The sequence below is a fragment of the Alligator mississippiensis genome, chromosome 14 (genome assembly GCF_030867095.1).
Source record: "Alligator mississippiensis isolate rAllMis1 chromosome 14, rAllMis1, whole genome shotgun sequence".
Classification (NCBI taxonomy): Eukaryota; Metazoa; Chordata; order Crocodylia; family Alligatoridae; genus Alligator; species Alligator mississippiensis.
The window spans coordinates 37,071,240-37,086,725 of NC_081837.1; the positions used below are offsets into that span (position 1 = coordinate 37,071,240).

The 15,486-nt window shown below is 42.4% G+C and overlaps 1 protein-coding gene across 1 annotated transcript in view; it reads left to right on the plus strand.

Annotated features, from left to right (window-relative positions):
- ILRUN (inflammation and lipid regulator with UBA-like and NBR1-like domains) overlaps positions 1–15,486 on the plus strand; it is a 48,047-nt gene that overhangs the window by 17,429 nt on the left and 15,132 nt on the right. The window contains exons 2-4 of the mRNA XM_059717313.1: positions 1,978–2,132; positions 7,100–7,297; positions 13,254–13,582. Of these exons, the coding sequence (XP_059573296.1) occupies positions 1,978–2,132; positions 7,100–7,297; positions 13,254–13,582 (682 nt within the window). The remainder of the gene's footprint in view (positions 1–1,977; positions 2,133–7,099; positions 7,298–13,253; positions 13,583–15,486) is intronic.

Here is a 15,486-nt window from a genome sequence, read left to right on the forward strand (position 1 = left end):
TCATGTTAATCGGTTGAGTGAACAGGAGCCTCTTGGCACGGCCCCACTGCAAGTTATGTAAATCTTGTTCAATGTATAAGCAACAGGCGGCTAGTGACGTAAAACTAGCATTTGTCTCCATTTATTGGCTAATGTGACGTGCACCCTTCCCGTAGCATTTGACTGAGCTGGCTGTTTTAAATATAGCCCTGTCACTGATAAGCAGAAAATGCCTGGAGTTGAATAATGGATTGTAGTATAAAATTCATTGTTAACTACGTATCACAGGGAAAATCTTGCCGAGTGACTATTAATATCAAGTTCCGTTGTGTACTAAAGTGAAACCTAACAATAAGAAAACCCCTTAACTCGTATGACCTTTGACGTCCCTATCCTTCTACAAAATGTTCTTTCAGTGCCACCTAACGCATTAGCAGCAGTATTCTGCACGAGTTCAACTGGGCATTGGTAGGAACCCCGTTGGTTTAGTGTAGCTACAAATGTCTCAATTCATAAGTGGGAACAGATGCATCTAAAATGGGTGTCAAACATCCAGTTTCTGAAGCTGTGTCCTCTAGCCTTTGGGGCTCTTAGAAGGACTGGGATTTGGGGGTAGGTCCGGCTGCTGAAACCTGGGATACTGAGACCCATTGGGAAAAGCATGTTGGGGCAGGGGTTGAGCAATGGGTGCATTAATCCCCGTTGACTCCCTGATGTCATGACACTCGCCCCCCCTACACAGTCTGGATCTGTCCCCCCCTAAGGAGCCCCACGGTCCAGATCTAGCTGGGTAAGTATGACAGCCCTGATCTGAACCAAAGCTATCTGTTCCCTCTGTCCTCCTTCATGATAGTTTTAGACGGGTATGACGGAACCTTTTTTCGACCCAACTATTAGCCAGTGTTTGGGGATTTGCAGGTGGTTTTCATAAGGAGCACAAATTCATAGCTGGATAGTTCTTGGCGGCACTTCAGCTAACTTAAGTGTGTACCCACAGGCCTGTTTCCTTGAAGAGTAGGAATCAGACAGGAAGCATTTTGTTTGCAGTTTCAAACCTGTCTCAGGGTTTTGTTTTCTCTCAGGGTTGTGCTGCATGTCTTACCTTTGTGAATTCTACTTTTGCTTTCTCACTGCTATAACCTAGATGCTTCTGCCCTGATACACGCCTCCACCTGAAATAATTCAGCTTCTGGCTGGTCTCGCCCACACCGTGTTTTGGTAATGGGTCCTGTTCTTTCAGCTGGGCTCTAGAAGGGACCACAACTGCTGTGCACCTCTATTCTGAATGAATATGAATGGCCATTTCACTCACCTGCTTTAACAGGGCTTCATCTAACCTCCATCGTAACTGTGCCTTGCTTCCAAAAGTTTTGCAAGACTCTGTTGTGAATTCTAATAGTGTCACCGATGTTTTAGCTCTATTTTAGGTGGGTAATGTGGGAAGGGTTAAGTGATTTAGATACAGTGTACAAAACAAGTTATGGTGTAATTTGGCATACAGGTTAGGACTTGGGAATATTCATTGCATCATTTGACCGTTCGTTTTTCCGCTCTAAAGATCACATGACTTAAATTATTAAGCATCTGTTATGATTTTTTTTGGAGTCCACAACATGGAGGACCTAAAATGTCTACCACAGCAAACTTCTGCTGGCTTCTGTGATGTATCTTAAGAACATTGTCTTCTGAAATGGACTGTGAACTTCTTGAAGTTGGGGCTCTTTATTGGGGTGAGCATGCTGTCAGCAGTGAATAAAGGGAAGTCCTGAAGTTCTGTATATGACATGTCATACCCAAAAGGCTGTGTTACAGGCCTGGTTACTTTAAGACACAACTTTTGGTCTTGAGCATTGCATTATCCCAAGGGTATTCTTTATGCTTCATCCATTCTGCGGTGTCTGTGGATGGGATGGCCCCTTTATGCTAAAATAAACCAAAAGGAGCCCATAAGGATGTAACTGGTCTGTACTTACAGCTACATTCTGTTTTGCTTTCCAGGAACTTGCAAGCAGCCATTGGAGCCTACTACGATTTCGAGAGTCCAAACATCAATGTGCCCTCCATGTCCTTTGTTGAAGACGTCACCATAGGAGAAGGAGAGTCAATCCCTCCTGATACCCAGTTTACAAAAACATGGAGAATACAAAACACAGGTACGTGGGGGCAAACACCTTTCCTCATGTTCTAAATTGAGTTGGACATGTTGTAGAGACCAATTTAGTTACTTAAAATTTTAAGTAACTATCAGAGACCAAAACTTGTTGACAACTGTAATTTTCTGCCAGTAGCTAAGGGGGAGGTTTTCAAAGACAAAACCCAGTTAGGAGCCTGACTCCCATCAAAATTCAGTGGGAATTAGGTTCTTAACTTCCCTGTGGGCTTGAAAATCTTTCCGTTTTTTGGATGTTGATACTTCCTTTCACTTGGCCAGACATGTTGTTTTGATGTGTGAGGAGCTGTGACTTCTGTCTAATTCTACTTTACTCCCTGTGGCAGCTGGGACTTGCTGGAGAGTCTCCAATGCAATGCTGTAAATAGGAGAGAAAGAAAGGATAGCCTTCCAGAAAAGCAAATGTAATGTGATACCTGCTGTCCATGTGCTGTTTCTGTGAGCTCTTTCCTCTTCTCCCCTCCTCTCTGCCCTTCCCAAGGGGGCTCTATTATGTTGGAGGTATCACAGCAGGGGACAGAGCCAGATGGTGGCTGTATGGTTCGCAAAGACCTTGCAACCTCTTTCTTCATGTCCCATATGTATATTTGGTCATTTTAACGGTTTCTATTCTGTCAGCTGTATTGGTGTGTCTTGTTGTACTTTCATTTTTTTTGTCTGTATTTCTCTGGAGTTCTGGATAAGCATAGTGACCTGGTAGCGCCATTGCATACAAGGGTATGTCATTTTTTCTGTTTGGAGGTTGGCTAGCCTAACAGTTTGGAGATTGAGGGGGGAGGTGTTATTGTAAATGCATATTGCAATAAAATTATAGTCCAATGTATATGTAAATTTAGTCCAAACATAAAATTGACTTAGTGGTTCTAAAAGGGTTCATTTTTTCTACTTTTAGTGAAAAAGGTTTTTTTCTTTTTTTCATTAAAATATAGCAGGCTTTATAACTCATGCACTTAGGAAGCATTTAATGGGGATGGCTATTCTGTTGGAACGGCACTCTAAGAACAGAGTTAGCCAGACTGCTGTAGGGAGTGGCGCTTTAGGGTCTGATCCTGTATCCTTCGTGTCCGTTTTGTCAACAGACATGAAGGCTACGTGACATTGAAATTAGCAGATTATCAGGAGCCAGCATTAGCCAAATTTCTGTTATAGGCAGATATGTGGTCAGTGATCTTTAATCAGGAATTCCTGTCTCCATCTTTATTTGGCAGCTTCTATAGTAGAAGTGCAGAAGAAGTTAGTCTTTTGGGTATAAACTCCAGACGATTTATCATTGCAATCTTTCCTCTGACTTAAAAAGAAGTCATTTCTATTTTTTTTTTCATTAGGAAGATGGAAACAGTTTAGCCTTAAGGTTTTTTTCAGCTGGAAAAATAAGACTTTTTATTAAAACTTCTCACCTCATGAGCAGCCTATATATTACAGCCACTACTTATAAAGCTGTTTGTTCCTACATAAGTAATTTCTTCGTTGTGGGGCTGTTTCCTTGAAATGGTCAGCAAAGGTGGTGCCGTAATGCAATTCTGAGAAGAGCTGATGTAAAGTTAGGCAAAATTACTCTCTGTACAAGGCTGTGCCACTGCAAGTGCATTAAAATTGAAGTTACAGGGAATGAAGTAATCTCGATGTGGGCCCTTAGTGAGTAGCATGCAGTGCAAGTCTGTGGAGGCAACATTCCAGCATGAGGTGAGTCAAAAAAATAATTGTCATATGAGGCCAGGCAAAATAAATGCTCGGCCTTAATCTTGTGGGATATAATTATGGAAGGAAACTCCGATCCCTAGATGCAAAGGGAAATACGTGACCCTCAAGTGTTGCAGTGACAGGATATCATATGTATATTTATCTTGTGGATCTGAATTTAATTGACTTGCTTGCTACTTCTGGTAGAAGAATGACAGTACAACAAGGATTCATACATGTCCTGTAATCTCCATGAGTAAACTACAGCTATGTTAATCCTGTTTATAAATGACTGCAGTGCTTGGGCAGTGTGCAGCAATATGCTAAACATCATAAAACCAGATTAAAATACATCCGTATTTGAACTGAATCGTTTGGATGTTTGATATAAGAAACTGTGAAAATAGACATTTTATCAGTTAGAGGTAATATTATGCTGAACATCTGTTTCAGGCATCACATTGAACTTCCCTGTGTGGTTGATGTAAAATGGAAAGAGGTTTTTTATATAGTATAATTATGGTAATATGCAAACATAATTGGCAAACATATGGACAGTTATGATTGATAAACCCCATTTCTACACCCACATCCTCTTGAATATTTTTCCTTCCCCCAAATTACTGGACCTTCATAAAAGAGAGAGTCCAAACACTTTCAAAAGGATACCTATTTTAAGCTAAATGAATAAAATATTCTTAAGAATTTGTTTCCCTTCAGAATCCTTTGGTCTGGTTAGAGATGTGGGTAGAGGGATGAAAGCTTGAGCTTAGATTTCCATGGCTTTTGTGGGTTCCTTTCAAAACCAAACTTTGTTTTGGCTTCAACCTGGGCTAAAGCCTGTCCTTTTTAATTTAGTTGTAGCAAAGCTTGGCTCCAGGCAGGAAGGTCAGACCACAGTGTTAAAACTCATTTTAGTTGCAACCCAGTTTAACTACTGTGTTGTCATTTTTTAGAACTCTACAGAAGAGGCCAAAATCTTGCATTTTTTAAGGCTTAGTTTTGATTTTAATATTGAAAGACTACAGTGTTGTTTCCACACTAACTTCATGCTAGGTAGATGGCTGAAATGGAAGCGAGGTTTTTACTAATCCTGCAATAACCCTGAATTAATAGATTTAATTTCTAAATATACGATATCTGGAGACGGGTGCTATGGGGGTTCGGACGCTCGGTAGTATAGTGTTCTGACTGGTACAGCCACAGGGGTGTTTGACATCAGGGGGAAGTATAGATGTCATTCATAATGTATATGTGCACTACTATTTATGAATAAGCTGGTTTCAGGCAGGCCCTTTTGCTTAGTATAGGTTAATACCTGGTCTTTCAGTATTGTCATTTCCTTGTGTACTAAAAGACCCAGGTTGTATAATAGCACTATTTCCTAAAAAGCAGTGGACTTCAACCAACTTATTTCCTTTTCCCACTGTGTGCCCAGCTGCAGCTAGCTCCATAGGATGATTATTATGATTTATCATCTTCCTAAGAGATCCATGTACTGAAATAAATATGAAACAATGATTATGTCATTCTGTGGTGCTTAGCTGCAACACTCTAGGCACCTAGCAAACTTAAAGGTTTTAAAACTGAGAGAAAACCCCCACATAAATTATTTAAGCCAAACTACATTGCTGGGTTGCAAACCCTTTCAGGCAAGTTTTTGCACTCTGCCTCCCATAATCCACATTGCAAGTCCAGCTAAACTGCCTGGAGCCTCAGTTTCTAGACCCTCCCCAGCTCCCCATATGCTATTTTCTAACTGTAGAAAATCCAGGGAAAGCTGCCTTCTCCTGTTCCATATATCCCACACTGATGCTTCCTCTGTTTAAGATTTTCAGTCTGTGTTACAAACCCGCTAATAATGGGGACTTGCCTACAGGACCAGGTACTTTGGCTGTATCCTTACTGCAGCATCTCCAGAGAACTGATTACTTTGGTAGATCAGCTATCAGTGTCACTCCTCCTTCAAGGTGCCCTTGGGCCACTACAGGAATGTACTGTTACTGTCTCGGAATAGGCTTACAATAAGTCCGTGGTCCTCTGCAGCCACAGATTTTCCTAAAATGCTTCTGTCATTTTCAACCATAGCGAATGCATTCCCAGCAGCCGAGAAACCAAATTCAATCATTCTGGTTCATATATCATCAGAAAAGGTTTGAAGAGCAGTGGCGCCCCAGAAACCTTTTCTAAAGACGCTTTCAAAATCTGCCAGATGTTTCAGAAACACTTTTTTCCCCCCCTTTGTCTGCTCACACTTGTCTCTGACTCCTTCCTGAAGCTGCTGTTTTCCCCACTGCAGCTGTCCCCAGGAACACACTACTCCATCTCTTCATGCTGCAGTGTCAGTCCCTGGTACTGCAGGCTAAACTTGGATCTCTGCAAGATTGTGTTTGGAGTTCAGTCCACACATGTACAAGGCTGGGAAGGCAATTTGAAGCAGAAAGAAGAAACACAACAATGCAGAAAATTACTCTCGTGTTCATAAAAGGGGAGTACAAAACTGTTGGCTCCCCCTGAAGCTGCCAACAAACAGAGAAAGGAGCAAGACTCCCAGGAGAAAAATGTTTCCTATTAATAACATCACTGAAGTTCTGAGAAGAGGTAGAGGGGGAAAAACTAGGCCAGATGAGTGCAGCATGTCTTCAACGTAGCTAAAATGGACAAGAATTGCATCACAGGTGCCCCACTAATATATTGAGGCCTGTTTGCCTCTGTTAAACTGTAACTGTTTCCTGGTTTTAAAGGATTTATTGTTCTGTGCGTTTTTCCTTTCAGTTGGCCACGTGATGGAACAGTGATATTTTGAATGAAAACCTGGTCTGTTCCTCCTCTTCCGTCACCCCTGGCTGTTTGTGTGGGACCCCAACTCAGCCGGTGTCTGTTATAATATAGACAGATGTAACAATTGTACTGGGGTCAAATGATTCCCAGTTGTGATAATTGTTATATGTGCCTGCCTGTGGGAATACAAGTCTAGCAAAACTGTTGCAGTGAGATGGGGTTTTTTAAAGTGGTTTAGTTAGTTTGTACCACTACAGAAATATGCAGTGGTAACAGCTTATGTTATAATAGCCTATGCATGCTCCTTTGTTTTGCAAAGTTAAAGTTACCTCTGTCCATAGCCTTACACAGCTTGGTGTCTCCTTGACTGTTCGCAGGGCAGCACAGCATTGTTTAACTGTAGTTGATCGTCCTTCCAAAGCAAATAATACAAGGCTTCTTTAATCATTCCGTCGCTCACACCTAACACCATCTTCTGCTCAAACCCAGGGACGGAGGCGTGGCCACCAGGGGTTTGTCTAAAGTACGTCGGGGGAGACCAGTTTGGCCACGTAAACATGGTGATGGTCAGGTCGCTAGAGCCCCAGGAGATTGCAGATGTCAGCGTTCAGATGTGCAGCCCAAGTGCAGCCGGAATGTATCAGGGACAGTGGCGCATGTGCACCGCCACAGGACTGTATTATGGAGGTAAGCGATCCCTTTCCTTGCTGTTCAGGCTCTTATTTGTAATGTTCCCACAATGTGCAAGGTAGGAGTCTTCATTATTTTGTCGCTGCTGTTTAGATATTTGCTTGCAGCCCTGATGCTTTTCTGATATCCAAATGATGATCAGATTGGATAGTACATTTTATTCCTGTGTGCTTTATTGCAGCGGCTGTCAGAACAATGCTACCCTCTGGCAGTGTGAGAAGAGCAGTGGCCATTTGATTGTGGAGGCCCTTGGTTTGTGTTCTGTAGGTGCTGACTTCAAAACCATCCCGGTCAGCCAGTGACCATCCCGTTAATTCTGAAGCATGTAAAATTTGTATCGACTAACTCATATGAAAAGTAGAACAGTAGGATGACGCAGCCCTGCCGCTTCTGAGTGACTAGATGCATCTTTTCTATCTGTTATGCACGTTCCTTTAAGGTTAGCTCAGGGTTATTCTCTAATTTTTTTTTCAGTTCAGGGCTTTGTCCAGTGCATTTCTAAAAGATTGGAGCAAAGATCCTTCTGCCAGTTTCACTGAGAGAGAGACTTAGAGTCTAGTAAAAGTCCTTGTTGTTTTCTTTTCAAATTTAAAGCTGATTGGTACTGAATATTATTGAAAAACCAGGCTACCTATTTTAAGTACCCAGATATGGACTTTGGAGCCTAATTTGGCTTGTCTAAGCTAGAAAGTTGTGTACTGCTTTCCTGATAATGGCTTACTTAAAGCAAATACAAGCCCTGTACTGTGCACACCATGTTATTGTTATAAAAGTGCTTCTGTATGGTACAGCATTTCACGTCATGGAAGGAGACTATTTTACAGTACAAATCACTGATACCAATGTACAAGCCCTGGGTGAAATCCCAGCCAATCCGTAGTTAGTCATAATGGTAAAAATCATGAATGATGTGTGCCCCTGATGGTTTGTGGGGCACAGCGATGGTAGTAAGCGGGAGCTCCCACAGCACTGCCAGTGCTGTTGGTGACCACCCACAGATGCCGCCAATGGTGCCTTTTAGTAGGGGGTGCACCACCACGCTCAGGGGGTGCGCATGCACCCGCGTGCACCCCCTACGCGTCACCCCTGGTAAAAATTCAGTGTAGATCAGCCCTAACTTCATGTGCCTAGTTGTAGAAAAGTATATGACTTAGTATTTAGAAAGCCCCTGGGATATTTTAGCACTACCCGAATTTAAATAATAAATAACCCACTAGCATCTTTTACAGGACATTTCATTCCTTGGAGACTTGAAGCTAACCTTTATTGGCACTAACGGCTAGTGAGAATATTGTTAACAAGACTTTCATCATTTTTTGGCAATTGGGAGTGCCCTGACAACATGGGGGTCAAATGAGAAATATTACCACCAGGGGATAAAATAATTATTCATGCACATAACTCCATGCTTCTTGAACAGAGCTGTTAGCAGACACAAGCCTCAAATTATTTTGGAAAAGGATGTGCTCTTGTTGCAGGGATGAGTTATAACTTTCTCTATTTTGGTTTCAGTTCAGAAGGCCTGCCTTTGTTGCAGGACTGTATAAGTGTGTACACCTCTTATTTTTAAGGCTCATTTGGAAGTGAAGTGTTCAAAAGGATTTTAAATTTCCTTAACCCTTCTATTGCTCTGTCTGCTATTTTTGTTCCTCGGTTCAAACCGTAGGTTTTGCTGTACCAAGTGATATCTTTCGAAGCAGAATATTAGTCCTATCTATCGAAGCAGAGTATTAGTCCTGAGGAAAGACGACACCCTCGTAATGGATAATCAGTTTATTGCTGTATACTTTGAATATGTGGAATTTCTTCCTGATCTGTTGGCATGATCAGCTGACTCCCTGAAGCATGAGATTTGATTATTCATAACTTGCATTACTACAAGTGTAGTTGGTCGTAAAATTGCTACTGCTTGGAATGTGGGAGTAATTTTATTTGTAAAAGCATCCTCTTGTCATTTCCGAGTCTAGGGCATGGAAAGGAAGCTTCCTTTCAGGTAACTTCTAATAGATGATAATATTGAGGTCCCCACTCACATAATCTCTTCCCCTTTAGACTTGGTGGTGGCTATTTTCACTAGGGGTGTCTTTCTAGAAATGGGTGGAGTAGCTCGTGGTGACTACCTCTCAGGGTTTTATGCATCGAGGGGGTACAATTGCCATGCTATATTATTCCCTACTCCACTATTAAAGGAATCCTCCTGTCAGAGCCTGGCAAAGACTCAAAGTGGCTTCCTCGAGTCATTTGGAGCTATTTGAGTATAAACTGGAGGCATACAAAAAACTAGAACTCTTGGTTCCAAAATGATACCCTTTATTAGACCAACTGGGAAATCGCAAGAAAATTGTCCTTTTCTGCAAGCTTTCAGGATCCAAAGTCCTTTCATCAGGCTCTGGGAAAAGTATAGATGGTACAAGATGGTAAAAAGTCCCCATAGGTAGACTAGAGGCATGCATTTACAATAACATGACATGCTTGTCTTCATTCCCAGAACAAAATGTGTTATTTTTCAAGCTCCCCAGCTCTTGCTGGTCTAAAGTGGTCTGTCCCAGAATTCACCTGACACCAAGCCACTGAACACCAATATTTTCAAATCTAGTTTGGATCATTCAGTCTCTCTTACACAATCGCCGAGTCGGGGGAGCGTGGTGGGGCCCCCCAGCGCGCGATCCGGAGGTGAACCAGAAGTTCAATCAACAAATCCAATCACTGTCCCCGATTTGGGCCAAATCCAAATCAAATAGGGCCCGTTTTGCACAGCCCTAGTAAATACCGCCTTATGTCTCCTGTACTAGGGAAATGACACAAGTTGAGGTGATTAAAAGTTCACGAGTATTATCTCCTTTCCCATAGAAGTGTTTCAGAAAAGTTCAAGATTTTACTTCTCTGGAAATAATAAACCTCAGGATTAATGTTTAGTTGTAAATTCCTTGGAACTTAGTAACAAAATCTTTCACATCCCCTTCAGCTCTTTAGTAGAAACTCCCTTGCCTTACTATTGCAGCGGGATGGTCAAGACATATTATATTTTTTTTTTCCATAGGTGAACCTTGAGCCAGTTGGATAATACATGCTTCTTGTTTAAAATTAATAAACTTTAAGGCCCAAAGGGGTGAGGCAGACTAGTTGGTCCTATTGCAAAACAGCACAGGACAGATCATCACCCGGTAATTCCTGTATGATGGAGATCAAGTCAGTGGGGAATTTTGTGAAGGCCTGGCTGTGTTTGGCACACTTAGAGAAAATATCACGGATACTTAAAAGAAACCAAACAAATTAGTGCCCTGGCTTCTGTGTATAAAGTATAAAATGTAGCTTCTCCATTGATATTTGGAGAAGCAGAGACATGGCTTTTGCCCCCCTTTGAAACTTCTGAAGGGCAGCATAACAATGTGAAGAATTAGAGAAATTACTCACCTTAAAACAAATGTTAGCAGGGGAAAAAACTTCTTCCTCCTTCCCTGACCTGTTGGGCTCTGATTTCAAGATTCAATGCAAGCACCAGCGAAATCACAGCAGGAAGGGGAAGGAGCAGCTGTGCTAGGGAGTAACGATTTCATCAGTTGTTTCAGGTCAAATGGCTAAACCCTGGGCTTGGCAGGTAAGGTAAAGCAAGTGATTCTTTTCAAGTACTTATAGCATTTTTCAGTCTGAACAGGTTTTTGGCTGGGAATAATCAGAAGCTGTGTAAACACCCAAATGTAGCAGTCCCCTTTTAAACAGGGGAGGAAACTCCCCTGTAGAAATCTCTCTGGCCTTTGCTGAGTTGCGGACAGGGTTCTTTGGGTAAACCTGACCTTTTTTTATTAGACCCACTAAAATAGTTGGAAAAATTATTTGCAAGCTTTTGGGTACAGACACCTTTCTTCGGGCAGAGGAAGAGTGTTTGTACCCAAAAACTTGCAAAGAAGAATTTTTCCAACTATTTTAGTTGATCTAGGGAAAGAGATTGCATCTACCCAAAGAACCTGGTCTGCCTGTGTCCTTAGGTCAACACGGCTACAACCAACATGAAAGATTTGCTGAGTTGCCACGCTTAATGCTGTTGATGTCCTCGGGTAGAAGGTGAGGAGTTAGTTGCTGTACTGTAACAGCAGATGGCACTGCCTCCCCGCTTGCCAAGCCCCCTTGTTGAACGCTGCTGACTGTTACTGAGCCAAAAAGAGTCTTCTGTAAATGTCATTGCATTATGGGACTAGGCTGGGTTTAGTCTAATTGGCTCTGCCTTTTTGGAGTCCTTACTGTTGTTTCTTAGAGGGATTTGAACATCAGCTGGGTATTTGGGTGTTTAACCAGCCATACATTTGTTATGTGCAACTAAGATGGCTAATTGGGAAATTGGAAGGCAAGGTGCTATATGTGAATCCCACTTTGTAATTGTTTTGTAAATTAAACACAGCTAAACCCTGCCAACTACATGACTGAATGTAAAAAGAAGCAATAATGACCAGACTGAATTGCAAAGAAGCCTGCTGTCTTCTTCCTCTAGCCCAGCATTTCTCAACCCACGGGTGATGATCCAAAAGTGGGTCACAAGACTGTATGGAAGGGTAGTGAGCAAACTTTTTAAAATGGATTAATCTTTAAAGGAGAAAAATGTGGGGAAACTGTGGCTTTTCCCTTGCAGGTTGGCAGAGCTCCAGCCTGCAAGGGTCTGCTTGGGGGCCCCTTATGCCCCACGTACCCATCCCCAACCCCACACACTGGGGAGTTGGGGGCGGGCGGCAGTGGGTTGGGAGTGAGGGGCACTGGAAGGGCTGGGGGGCTGTTTTCTACTTAAACTATGAAACGGGATTGGCCATCAATGTTTACAAATGGGTCCCGGTACAAAAAAGGTTGAGAACCACTGCTTTAGCTTGCTCGCATGCTGTGATCAAGTAGTTGAAGGAAAACCAGGTGCTGAACTCCATGTAACATGCTAGGTTCATTTATCGGTCTTTTTGAGATGCCATAAGGTAGCTGCTTTGCCTTAAAGAAAAGAAGCAAGTAAATTTTAATGCAAAAAGCTCCTAATACAACATTGAGAATGTAGATGTACAAGTCAGAAAGCTAATTTATGGAAACTAGGTATTCTGTATGTATATTGGTATAAACGAAAGTTTTACAGTAATACATAATAGTACCTTTGTGCAGGGGACAGTTTCATTCTATACTGGACCGCTAAGAGTTTCCGAACATTTTATTTCAATTTTCACCATAATGTTGCGTGAAATAAGAGAAAATGTGGTGAGCCGCCAAAAGTAGTTTGTCTCAGCCTATTGCTGATATTTAGAGCTGGAAATAGAAATCGGTGAGATGCATTATTATAGACACAGCTATGCTGAAGTTATTGAGTAGTAACTTATGACTCATATAACAGACCCTGGCATGGTTTGCAGCATAAGAGCAGAGGACTGGGAGTAGAGCCTCTTGGGTTTTGTTTGCATCTTTCCCTCGGCAGTCCTATGTGGTCTTAGGCAAGTCATTTATGCCCCCTTATTGTTTCAGATTTGTCTGAACCCAGCTGAAATATGTGTCTTCCTGGGATTTGTTGTTTTAGTGCTAGGCAGCCATGCTGAGGAGTTTGGTAAGAAGAATACTTGCTGCTGCCTTGGCGATGTTAGTGCTTTACAGACAACAGTTAAGCCTTTAAAATGATTGACTGAAACTGCAGCATGTCTTCCAGAAAGGTTGGCCCCACACTGTCCCGGAGTACGACTTCAGTCCCCTTCTTCTGCTCTGCTCTGCTCTGCCTTTATGCGTCCTGCCCTATCTCCTGCTGTGCAGCCTATCTCCTCCCTGATCTGCGAGCTATGCAGAGGTTGTCCGGGCCACTTGCGGCACTCACGTTGGCTGAAAGGTTAGCTGAAAGCTGCTGTGCGAGGGCAGAATTTTATGGTACAAGTAGCAGAAGAAGAATCTCTGTTCCCTGTAAATTGTATCTAGTGCTGACCAAAGTGTCCTTCACTTTTTCCAGATGTCATCTGGGTGATCCTCAGTGTGGAAGTTGGAGGACTTCTAGGAGTAACGCAGCAGCTGTCATCCTTTGAAACAGAGTTCAACACACAACCACATCGCAAGGTAGAAGGAAACTTTAACCCGTTCGCCTCACCACAGAAGAACAGGCAACCAGATGACAACAACCTAAAAGACCCTGGGGGTTCCGAGTTAGGCACAATCGGCAAAAACACGTGGGGGCCTGCTCCTGACCAAATCGAACAAGATCAGAACGGACTGTCACAAAACTCTGTAAATCTCTCCCCCAGCAGTCACTCGAACAACTTGTCAGTAGTGACGTACAGTAAGGTAGGTGCCCTGGGAGAACAGGAGAATGGGTAGGTGATGGCCATAGTGTGTACTGTGATAGTCCTTCGTTGCAAACTGCGAAGCCCTCCCTTCTGCCTCCGCCAGACTTGCTAAAGAAGGTTCTGATTTAAGACTGTATAACTCTGCCAGCTCCTCACGTTATTAAAATCCCTTTGCAGCCAATAGACTCTACCAGACCCACCTTCTTTTAAAGTCCTTCTCCAAGTTAACTATATCGTGTCTGGGTGCTTTAACTAACGGTGGTTGGAGCCCATGCCAGCCACTCAGTGCACAGAAGTCAGAGTCTCTCTCCAACAGTGCTCCTGACTACTGTAGATGATGATAAAATCCTAGACTTCATCCAGATTATTTCTTCATTGTAACAGAAGAGGGAGAAAAATGCCCAGCTCAACATTTGAGTCCCCGGAGCCATGTTTCAGGAATAGTCAGTTATAGGATTGTTCCTGTTTCTCTGCACTTGTTACGAATTGTAGTTGATTTTTAAATTGCCATTACTTTTAATTGCCCTAAAAAGTTTGCTTGATGGATGCTAATAAGTCTGAGTAATATTTTGACTCTTTATAGCTGCTTGTGTGTGAAAAATGAATCGCAGGATTATTATTTACACTTCAGAATCTTGTTAATACCAGAAGCATGCCAAGGTGTGTACTGTCCTGTGTCAAAACTAGTTGATTTTAAAATCCTTTAAACATGCCTATTGTACTTTAAGCAGGCTATGTAGGACAATAACACTCGGTTGCTGAATGATTTAATAAAGCCCTGATATTAGGAACCGCAGTGCTGTAGGTGAACTAACTGGATAAACTGCCTATGATATACACACAAATCCATTCTTAAGTACACTGCTTTGTACTGAGGTCACACTTCTTTTTCCTGACTCTTTCTTTCTTACAGCAAACAAGTAGGATGCAACTGGTTCAAAAAAACCCATCAATCGCCCTCTGCATGTTATACACCTAAAACCAATGATATGAGACTTATTGGGTCCTGCTTCAAGATAAGATGTTCCTTGACCCTTAAAAGGTGGAACTGGGTGTTTGAGGGGATTTGTAGTGACACGCAAAACCTTTAACCTGCCAATACAAAGCTAGCCCAGATTAATAGTTACTGAAAACTGTTACCATACGATGATTGCTTGGTGGGTCTCAGTGGACAGTGGTCTCCTCACAAACCACTGCTCTGTTGGCACAGAAAAAGCCAAGAACCAGTGTACCCATAGTCAGGGTAATAAGCAGAGCTCAAAATGATTCCCCATAACAAAGTTGAGGAACACTGGTGGCATACTGTGGGGAAAACTGCACTGCCATTGTCTCTGTTATATGCCCTGTCTAGAGGGCATCCAGGATTGTGTAACTGGATGCCTTTTCAGGAGCGCTTCAATCACATGAAAAGAACTAAGATGAAAATCAGGTAAGGTCTGTTTCCTTAATTTAGGTCAGATGCTGGATGCATAGGTCAGCATTTCACAGTTAAAGTGCATCCAGTCCTAATTTAGGTCACATTACACATGGTTATCCCAGTCTTAGGGACAAGCTTTTAGTTAAGCTTGGGGATTTAGTGCCTGGACACTGCAGGTGCTGGATTTGATTATGTGTCTACCTGACTTGCATCTCTAATTGAGTGAATGGATAATTTCTAAGACTTCCAGCTGCAAAGTGGTTGATGCAAAAAACAAACAAACACAAGTTGGGGTTTTTGGCAGAAATAACTTCCTTTCAGGAGCATGATGTATTAAAATTGGTCTGTGAGGCCCACTTGGACTCTTTCCATCTATTAAAACCACTATACCATTTCATACAGGATAGCGCAACTGAGTCATTAATGATTAAGGGGCCCACATAGATGTTAGGGTCAGAAGGGACCTCAATAGATCATCGAGTCCG